The sequence below is a fragment of the Solanum stenotomum genome, chromosome 12 (genome assembly GCF_019186545.1).
Source record: "Solanum stenotomum isolate F172 chromosome 12, ASM1918654v1, whole genome shotgun sequence".
In the NCBI taxonomy this organism is placed as follows: Eukaryota; Viridiplantae; Streptophyta; class Magnoliopsida; order Solanales; family Solanaceae; genus Solanum; species Solanum stenotomum.
Window position 1 is genome coordinate 33,110,917 of NC_064293.1, and position 11,427 is coordinate 33,122,343.

Here is an 11,427-nt window from a genome sequence, read left to right on the forward strand (position 1 = left end):
CACACTCTTCTATATATTATCTATATAGATAGATACGTATAGAAAGAGAATCTAGAGAGAGAAAACAGAAACCCATTTCCCAGAAGAACAAAAATAGAAATGGCAACTTCAACCCAGTTCCCGGACGATTTTCGGTGCCCGATTTCCCTTGAGATTATGTCCGACCCGGTTATTCTCTCGTCGGGTCATACCTTCGACCGCTCTTCAATCCAACGGTGGGTCGACTCCGGCCACCGGACTTGCCCGATCACCAATCTACCCATTTCCGACCCGGTTTCTCTCATCCCTAATCATGCCCTTCGGAGTCTCATTTCCAATTATACCCTCGTCTCTTTCCCCAAACCACTGGCTTACCCTGACCCACAGTCCCTTATTCAAACCCTTATTGCTTCTTCTTCTTCTTCCAATTTGGATTCTAAGCTCAACTCGCTCGACCAACTAAGTAAGCTTTCTAAGCGTGACTTAGCGATCCGAAGGAAACTCACTGAGTCAGGCGCTGTTTCTGCTCTTCTCAATTGCGTTAACTCGGATGATGACTCGGGTGGTTTGCAGGAGAAAGCGCTTCATTTGTTGTTGAATTTGAGCTTGGATGATGATAACAAAGTGGGGTTGGTGGCAGAAGGGGTTGTGGGGAGAGTGGTCTCCGCTTTAAGGAGAGGTGCTGGAGACTCGAGGGCGGTGGCCGCCACGGTTTTGACGAGTTTAGCGGTGGTGGAAGTGAATAAGGCAACAATTGGGGCATACCCAGATGCAATTCAAGGGTTAATTTCGCTGCTTTGGGGTGGCAGCGGTAGAGAGAGAAAGGAAGCTGCTACTGCTCTCTACACGCTGTGCTCTTTCCCCGATAATCGGGTTCGGGCCGTGGAGAACCAGGCTGTTCCAGTACTGATTAAGAATGCTAATTCAGGCCTAGAAAGATCAGTTGAGGTATTGGGAATATTAGCAAAATGTAGAGAGGGTCGTCATGAAATGATTAAATACTGTGGGTTATTGGATGTTTTGATAAAATTCTTGAAAAATGGGTCTTCAAGAGCTGTGCAATATGCTCTTTTGACCATCAGTTTGCTGTGTAGTTACAATGAAAGGATGCGTGTGTTGGCTGTAAGAGAAGGGGTGTTTGAGATTTCTGTTGGCTTATTAGAAGATGATAATGAGAAAGTGAGAAGGAATGCTAATAGCTTGATTCAGGTTTTACAAGGGAAAAGATTAAGTCTTTGATTGGTTTATAAGGAAAAGATGTGAATTTGGCAAGTGTTCATTTTGAATGGATTATGGAAGCTTTGGAGGAGGGTGAAGAAGAAGGTGAGTTGGGCTTCCTCAAAATTATTTTTGTTGAATAGTTTTTCTTTGTACAAAAAGATTAGAATTTTAGGGAAAAAAATGTGTATCTCTCTTTTCATCTATCAATCTCTCTTTTGTTTTTTTTTTTTGGTTTTATATTTTCAAAATAAGAATGAAAAAAAAAAAAGATCAATGGTTCTTTCTCTTGTCACTTCTATTCTCCTCATGAGTTCTGTTGATGTAAAATTAAAAATCCAATATTTCCAGTTTTTCCTTTTACATTAGTAAGAATGATCAATGAGAGCCTACATATAGCTGCTTATAAACAGTATACAAATACAATAGTGTCCAAGATATTTTCTAGTGCTGGTAAAGACTACAAAGTAATTAGGCATGATTTGAATAAAGAAAGATTTGTTCTGCCTATTTTTATCCATATTGGTACACTTGCTTAAAGATTTCATTTGTGGTACTTTTTGTGCATGGAAAGGGGTGAAGCACATGATTGATTTGATCTTTATTTTTGGATTTCCACCTTACATGTTAAGACTGAGACTGTCCCACCTCTATTGCTACTTCATCAATTTTCATCTAACTGGATTGTAATCTGCTAATGGCTAAATGGTTGCTGTTAGTTGAGGTTACTACAAGCCAAAACACTTCATTCTCCAAATTGTTCAGAGGCGGATTCGAAATTTTGAGTTCTAGAGTTTGAAATTCTGGATAAACCGGCTATTAGGTTTGCAAAACCATGAACTCGTGAGCAAAAGTTGAGAGTTGTCAAATGTAGTTAGTTAGTTATGTTACTCGGTTTGGATCATTGTTACCCATTGTTTCATAATGTATTGTTTTCTATTGTGCTATATTGTATGGTAGATACAATGTTTGGCTAGACTGTATTGTTTGTTGTTGTTTAATAATGTTTTTATTGTTTGGTTTGACTGTATCGTACTGTATTGTAATTTATAAATTTACTAAAATATTCTTAATTATTCTAGAATAGGAGATTTGACTAGAATTAAATAATATATGGTAAAGGGTAAAAAAGTATTATGAAATATTATGCCATGATATAATTGAAAAAAGAAATTAAGTAACAATGGGAACACACCAAATCAATTGTTCCATAAAATGGGAGTTTTCATTGTTACGTAACAACGAAATTTAACAATACAATACATTTTAAGTAACAATCAAAACAAACATTGTAATAATGGTAACAAATACAATACAATTGCTATACAATTTGGGGGAACTGGATACTTGACAACTCCAGACGTAACAAAATTTGGGCAAGAGTTTTTAGCGAAGAATAAAAAAGGAGAGTCACTTATTTCGTTTATTTTTAGCGAAGAATAAAAAAGGAGAGTCACTTATTTTGAAACGAAGAAAGTATATAATAAAAAGGGCACATAGTTGAATGGGACCAAATAGTTTTTCCCATTTGGATTACATTCATTATAAGATTGGATGAACTTTCCATACATACCTATCCTTGTTAAATTTTTAATTTGTTAGGTAAGAATCTTATATCGAGGTTTGAATATATAACAAATTAAAGTTGGAAAATCTTAGGTGACCATATCCCCGCACGCTTAGCATTTAGATTCCTCTACCTCTTCTGAATTAAATGCACCACAATTTCAACGCTCTCCCAAACAAGCCTCAATGTCATCACATTAAATTAAATTAAATTAATAATGTCATGTATATATTTTCTATATAAAATATTTTTATTATTATTTGTTGATAAATACGGTTCTTCTTTTCTTTTATTTTTTCTCATTCAAACTTTGCATTCAATTATGAAGCTTTTGTTCATTTTTTTCTTGTGGACATATTCAATTCAACGGAAGTTGCATATAGATTCATTTCTGGTCCTTCCTAAGAATGTGCCAAAGCCTATATGGCTTCTTACTTCTTTTCTCTCATCAGTCGTCAACGACATTTAATTACACGATTTTTCCTTCAAATTTATTGATCATTAATTTTATTTTTTAAAATGAACTGGTCTTTAATTTTGCCTCCGAAAAATCAAAATTATATTTAGGGGGACATAAGTATTTTAAGAGTATAATGCATAATTTGTGATATATTATGATATGAAAATATCAACTTACGTATATGAAAGAGTTACTATTTGTGAAAGACAAAAATTAAAGACCAACACTAATTAGGGAAAAATAGCAAACAACCCATTTAAGGGGGGGAACACTATTTCATGGGCCTGGGCTTTATATTGTGGGTTTACAAATTTGTAGGCCTATGGGCTACGAACCAGTCCAGCATAATAATCCACATTTGAATCAGCAGTCAACTTGAGATAAATATTTGTTCCACATGGAAAGCCATTTGAACAATATCTTGTGGTATATTTATAACTCAAAATGCGTAATAATGTAATTTTAAATATACTACCATCTCTAGATTATAATTGATTAATGCATGTATTGATATTATTTTATCACTTATGATAAATTAAGATAATTTGGGATAAATTTCGTGTACAAGTACAATTTTACCTGTTTATTGTCCCTAAAACGAAAACTCATTCTATGTTATGGGAAACAGAAATCATTCTAAAGTTACTAGTTTGATGGTCATCATTAAATTAGATGCTGGGGAAATTAGTGACCACAAAAATACAATGAATAACATCTAAGAAAAATACTTCCTCGATTACAATATATTTGTCAGATTCTAACTTGACATGGAGTTTAATAAACTAAAGAAGATTTTTGAATTTTGTGGTCTTAAATTAAAAAAACGTAGAATGTATCAAAATGTTCTTTAATCTTGTGGTTTTAAATATGTCAGATAGAAAGTTGAAATTAATTAAAGAGTTTTCAGCAAAAGAAAAGAGATATTTATTTCTAAACGAATTTAAAAAAAAAAGTAGAACACATCAGGAAAAAAAATTAAGACCGACAAATTGAAACCAAGGAAGTACTAAGTGATGAGTCATGCTTGGTGGACCATACTTTCAGCTTAAAAAATTGACTTAGATGATGAGCTTAATCAAATGAACAAATAGTATAGTGTGGATATGTACTAGAAAAAGTTGTGCTTATATAATATGGTAGTAAAGTAGTAGTAACAAGGTGTAGTGGTAGATTCAAAAGGAAGAGGAAGGTGACATGATGTAACCCTCGTAAAAGCCAACATTCAACTAAAAATATCATCATTTCTTCAACTACTTCATATGTGCTATTAAAGTAGTCTAATTAATTACACAGACATTCTTGTGCTATACTACTATATATATATATTACTGTATATGTACTACTTCATAAACAAGCAAGCCTCTCACAGGCCAAATGATTTTAACTTCATGCCTCCACGACATCCTTCAACCACAATACACTACTACCCATGCTAAAAAACAATTTCATTTGTATCTGGCATTATTTTACTTGACTTATCTAGTAGACTGTTTTTAGCTTTTATGTGTCGAGAGGACTATGATTGATCGAATCATGATTTTGCGGATTAAATAGAATTCAGTATTTCGACATTGAATATTGTAAGTGTGAATGACAAATATGAAAAGAATTAGATATATTAACTCTTTAATTATTCAGAATTCCTAACGTCTAAATTCAGAATCTTCCAACATAGTTGTATTTCTAGCTATGAATTGACATATAAGATCTTTAATTTTTGTTAATCGTAATTGTGACTAAAGCCTTGAAATTTAACATTATTGTTAAGAGAAATAAGAACATATATAATGAAGATTTAGGCGTAAGGGCCGACCAAAAAGAAAGAGACGTGTCCATATATAATATAGTTGAAAACTTAATCCCGATCGAATATAATGATTGATTAGCTATGATGCATGTTTATTAAGTGCATATTATATTAATAATTGTCTTATATCATGAAAAAGCTGAACAAAAAAATGATGAAAACTTAGATAAATAGGATGAAGTAAATTAAGCAAAGATGATCACGCATTCACGCTTCAAAGAAAAAGTATACTGTTCAATATACAAATAATTGTTTTACTCTGACGACTCGATCTCGTTCTAATTAAGTTAAGGGGTTGAGTGTACTCTGGCCATGACCAAATTCATTCAGATTTGTTCGTAGCTTTGAGTCTCGTACAATATATTAATTTAAAAAATTGAACGAGCAGACACATACGTCCTACATAAACAATCACATGAAATGTATACATTCTACATGACAACTAGCATGAAAAATGTTATATAGGACACGTGAGTCTACTTGTTCAACAGTATGATTGCTTAAGTGATTACTTTTGCACATCCAAAGTTGAAGGGTATAAATGTCATCTAAGGCCAAGCTAAAGAGCACAACAAGAGTTCAATACAGTATAATGACGAGTCTCATGTTGTGACATGTACAAATGGGACAATTCTTTTGTATTATATCCATGACGAATAAGATCGGTAAATAAAAATTTCACTTAAAAAAGACAATTTGATGTACTAAAGTTTTTGTTATGTGTGGGGCCTAGAGAAAGACTGAAACATAATGGTCTAACTTTTTTTACATAATACACAACAAGACTCATCTCACTATCCCATTAAATTGTCACGCTCTAGATATTCAACCCTAAACGTGAGGCGAGGTATAGAAGAATAAAATATCTCACAACGATGATCTTTATAAATCCATGCGGACTCACATATTTCTACTAATCTAGTGTGAGTAAAAGGGTAAATTCAACAAACCTTTTTGGGTTTATCTGTTGAATTATTAGGATAAATCAAATAATTCAACCGTTAATTGAATCACGAAGACAATAGCATAAGATACAAAATCAGATCGCTACCAGTATATATGATAATTCAATAACACTTTTTCGAATCATCAGTTTATCATTCAGTTAAATCAAAATTTACACCCCACCCCTTAATTGGATACTCCACTGCGCCTTTATTTATTTTTCAAATTTTATTTATCTATTTTTTCTTACATATTCAAAAATAATTTACATTCTCTATTTTACCTTTCAAATAAATTTAGCTCCGCAATCAAACATTAGTTCAAATATACCCCTTATCCTAACAGAACCACTAGGGTAAATTCAGCCCACTTATGAAAGTATAAGGGATAGCTTTTTTTCTTAACCCCGGGATAACCTACGGTCGATCACTAAAACTTCTGCCACAGTCTCTACCCTTTAGGTGAGCACTCTAGTCAATTAGTCCAACTTAATTCATGTTTTAAATTCTAAACCATGTACCATAAATTGGATCTTTCTGGTTGTAGTAATTGAAAATGACACATGCATTGATACGTGGTACAACTAAATTCAACAAAACAGATCTTGCAAAAAATATACGTGGATATCAACTTATGATTTATAAGTCATCGTCAAAATTCGGTAAGTTTTGAGTCTTTTTCCATTTGAGATTAATTAGGAGTATATAGTAGATACGTACATAATTTTAAGAAATCCTACAAAAGAACAACAGAATTCTTAATTTCACATTATGTTTTTCAAAATTGTTCTCCAATTCATTGCAAGATTTGTGATGATCATTTGTAGATCTTTTCCTTTCATGATTAATTAACATACTTCACAACAAATATATGTTATAATTTTAGATTGTTATTATTGAACTCATTATATTTTTGAAATTATGAATTTATCGCGTGTATATATGTTTACCGTTTATTAATTACTTTTAAACTTTACCTTAAAAAAAAGTGATTTTATCTTAGCAGTGTTAATTTTTGGTTTGCAAAAAGTTATGTGCCAATTTATAGGACTTTTACGTCGCAATCTAATTTTAAAAAATGCATTTCTTTATAACCAATTATACAATATTAAACTATTTGCACTACCCCTAGTTATTCATTTTGAGGTAAAAGGAGTAATTATCTTGTAATGCATGCTTTGAGAATGAAGAATTTAAGTTACAGTAATACTTGATATATGAAGTACTTCTTAAGTAGTCGTTAATAATAGACCCTCCATTCATAGTTATATGTCATCATTTTAGATTTCACGTCCCTTAAGAAATTAGGTAAGTTTATCATTATTGTATCCTTATTTAGTGTTCTCTTGAAGTCAAGTTTTCAATTAATGAACATGAATTAATTTATTTTGATTAATTAATTTGATCAATGAACATGAATAAATTATTCAATTTTTCTATATATATATTGGTCAAATTCATATTTTCAAGGCTAATCATTCTCAAGTGTAAAATAAATAGAACAATGTTATTTATACATTTGATTTTGTGAAATGACAAATATTGTAGTACATTTATTTTTAATAAGAACGGCATATAAATAAGAACGGAGGGGTGGAGGGAGGGAGTATGTCATATGACAAAAAATGGACATCATGGTGATGCATGAATTAACATTAGTAGAATTTTGTAAAAGCTGGCAAAAATAGTCAATTGTAGAATTTTATAAAGTTGCATGCATGTTTACGTCTCTCCTCTTTATAAAAATTCATTTAGGACTTCTCTAGATTTATTCACTTATAAAATTAAGAATAAGATATAGTCATCAGATCATAAGAGTAATAATTTCGTCACTCTTACGCAGATGATTATTTAACATTGAGAAATTGTTTTAATTAGGAGGATTTATTGTTTGACTTTATTTTTAAAACATTGTTTCTTTAATAAATTTAAAAAAAAAAAAAAAAAAACGCGCTAGAAGTAGTCCTGTACAAGTTACAGCTTCAGAAAGCTCATTGGTTCCTCAACGTAACAAAATTTATTTTATGAAATCACAACTACATAGTTTAATTCATCCAAGTTTTAACTGATTATTGGGTCACTCATTTATTACTTCAATCACTTTATCAAAAGTTGAACTGATATACACTACAAATTGACTTATGAGAAATAAAAAGAAAAATATTATCAATTCTATTATATACTATAAATTTATTTAAAAAACAATTGAGAATTAGTAAAAAATATTGACAGATTGAGTTTTGATCCATCTTTAGAGTATTTTAACCCAAACAACTTTTGGATGACTTTAAGGGCCCGTTTGGCCATGCGATATGGTATCATGAGATGAAATTGAAGTTTTGTTTGGATATGCGATATGAAATTTTTGTGTTGTATATTTTCTCATAAACATAAAAATCCCATAAGTTGTAAAACTATTAAAATATCCCCAATTGTTTATTCAATTTTATCAAATAAATAAAAATTTATAAAATCACATAATAAATTATTACAAAGCTATTGTTCTCCACTTAAGTAATTGTTTCATCTAACTTTAATTTGATAAAAAAAAAATTGAACATAAATTGTAGTGCGTACTAGTCTTTAATATAATCATTCCACATAGTACGGACAATTTCCTAACGTTTAACTTGCATTTCTCTATCATGTGACCGAGAAAACGAACGAACATTGTTACTTTGAGTCATTTGTTGGTCAATATCATCCGCAACTATATTTTCATGCTCATAGACCATAAATATTTCATCACTTTAACAATCGGTTGGTGTGAGTTAAAGTGACTATATGTTGGTGAGAATAATAAATTTTATGTCAGTGAGAATAATAAATTTTAAAAAGTAATGATGTGATTAGCAATTTTATTTACATATGAAATAAATGGTTATAAATGTGGGGTTGTTTTAACAAAAATATAAATTTGTGGATCAATTTTTGTATTAAAATCTCAAATCATGATATGGAATTACCATATAATTCCATATCATGGTTTTTCGAGAATATAGAATCACATCTCATGATATGGAATCAGCGTAAACTCGCATGTTCAAACGCTGATTCCATCTCACGATACCATATCGCATGGCCAAACTCCTACTTAATAACCTGTTCATTTTTTTAACTATCTCATTTAGATTTTCCAAAGATCAATATTGAACGTACTCATTTGATATCCTTACCCCCTAACTATGATTAATGAAAATATAGACCATCAACTTAATAAGAGTTCAATTTTAAAATTTGCTATTACAAAACTAGGTTTCATTTAGAGAGAACACTTGATCAGGTTAATTAAACAGTTGTCTTCGAACTAACACATGAACAGTTGAAGACAATAAATAAATAAATAATAATAATAATAATAATAATAACAACAATAACAATAACAATAATAATAAAAACAATAACAATAACAATCAGAATAACAATAATAATAACAACAACAACAACAACAATAATAATAATAAAAAAAATATATATATATTTTTTAAAAAAAAAACTTCCCAAAGGCCGCCTCCAATGTACCCAGTCAAAATATTTCGTCAAAATATTTCAAATATNATAATAACAACAACAACAACAACAATAATAATAATAATAAATAAATAAAAAATTATTTAAAAAAAAAAAAACTTCCCAAAGGCCGCCTCCAATGTACCCAGTCAAAATATTTCGTCAAAATATTTCAAATATTTGTTTATATACGTCAATTCTGATATCCCTCCATATATTCTAGAATTTGTCAAATTAACTTGAGGTTTGACATATGTATCTTCTCTTTTGACTGCTTATTATATTAACTTTTAATAAATGTGTATTATGTATATATTCCTTTTGGTACACCTCAGAACTCTTTGCGGTAAAATTTAGCACGCACTCGATATTTATACAAAATCAATAAATACAAATAATTAGAGATTAATCTTTCCAAGAATTATCCGATTTCTTCTCTAGTTGATAGAGATTGATCATCTTTTGATTTACCATCTGTAGAGGACAAATGATTATAAAATATCATATCAAATATTCAGAATCTGCATATAATTAATTCAAATCATGTATATATTCCTTTGCTTTTTTAAAAAAAAAATGGTCCATAGAATAATTTTAAAAAGGCTATGGCCACTTAGAATATTGACCCAGATTGATTTACCAGTATATGTGCTGGCATCCATAAAGCTACATTTTTTTAAAAAAAAACGTATTTAATATCATGCCATTAATTCTCTGAAATCTCATTTGATTCAACTTCGTTTGTTTTTTTTCTATCTTTTTTCAAGAATGTAACTGTTAATCTTCAGTCATAAAAGGTGAACTATATATGTCTCATTAATTCTATAATAATTAATTCAAAAGCATTGAACAAAATATTATGTCTCCTTTCAGAAATGAATAATGCTACTATTCGATGAATCAAATATTTTCCCTTTATTTATGATTATTTTAGAATAGTCTTTTTAATATTTTAGCAAAAAATATATGCATTTTATTTCAGAAAGAATTTTTTTAATTGACATTGACAATTAAATGTGTCCCTCATTGTACTCGGAACTATAAACAATCTTATTCGGACTAAAAACGTATTTTCTTTAAATGTGGCAAGTAAGGTCTTACAAGCTAAAAACTTAAATTAGCACTAAACATAAAAATAGAAAATGAGTAAAAGGCCCTCACTAGCAAGAAAATATATGGATATTTATTGGATCTAAATTTTTATACGAACAATATAAAAGAGTTTTATCATATCACACTATTAATAGTCAATTCCGTATGAATTAACTATCCATAAATTAGTAACCTAAAATAAACTTCTTATTTGATATTTCGTACCCATGTTGGACTTCGATCAATTCAGTTTTGAGGCCCAATTTGAGGAGACACTCCCTATCAAAGATTTTTTCATACGCACGACTCAAGCTTAATTCTTGATTAAGAGAAGAGCAACCTCCTCCACTGCATCATAATATTCTTTTAATGGTAATAACCTAAAATAGATAATAAGTAATTGAACATAAATTATCTATCTATAGTATTGCATTTATTCATTTACTTTTATTGGCAAGTAATCGAAACATTTTAGTAGTATTTCTTTTATTACTCATATCCTTTCTTGTAAAGAATGTAATGTAAATAAAATAGCAAAAGTGCACCAATACCAGCTGTGCACAAACCTGTATTTTCTGTTACTTTTTTTTTTTTCTTCAAATTTTCCTTTGCACTTGTCTTTTTTTCCCCCCCTCAATAATGAAGAATAAGAAATTGAACTATAATATTAAAAACAAAGAAATAATAATAATTTTAAAAAAGTATAATTATTACGATAATGATGATGAGCCTGACATCAACAACCTATTAGCAAATCAAATAAATGAGTGAACAAATGACATAACTACCCCTAATTAATCGACATAAACCTGAGATAGCCTCTAATTAACCAAAATTGAAAATGGTCAAC

The 11,427-nt window shown here is 30.1% G+C and overlaps 1 protein-coding gene across 1 annotated transcript; it reads left to right on the forward strand.

Moving 5' to 3' along the window:
- Positions 1 to 2,077, forward strand: LOC125848675 (U-box domain-containing protein 8). The gene has a single exon (XM_049528593.1). It carries the CDS (start codon positions 100 to 102, stop codon positions 1,216 to 1,218), a length of 1,119 nt encoding a protein of 372 aa, XP_049384550.1. The 5' UTR covers positions 1 to 99; the 3' UTR covers positions 1,219 to 2,077.
- Positions 2,078 to 11,427: the final 9,350 nt, after the last annotated feature.

Bases quoted from the DNA above. Each gene is read 5' to 3' on its own strand.
- LOC125848675 (XM_049528593.1), top strand. From the start codon at position 100: ATGGCAACTTCAACCCAGTTCCCGGACGATTTTCGGTGCCCGATTTCC.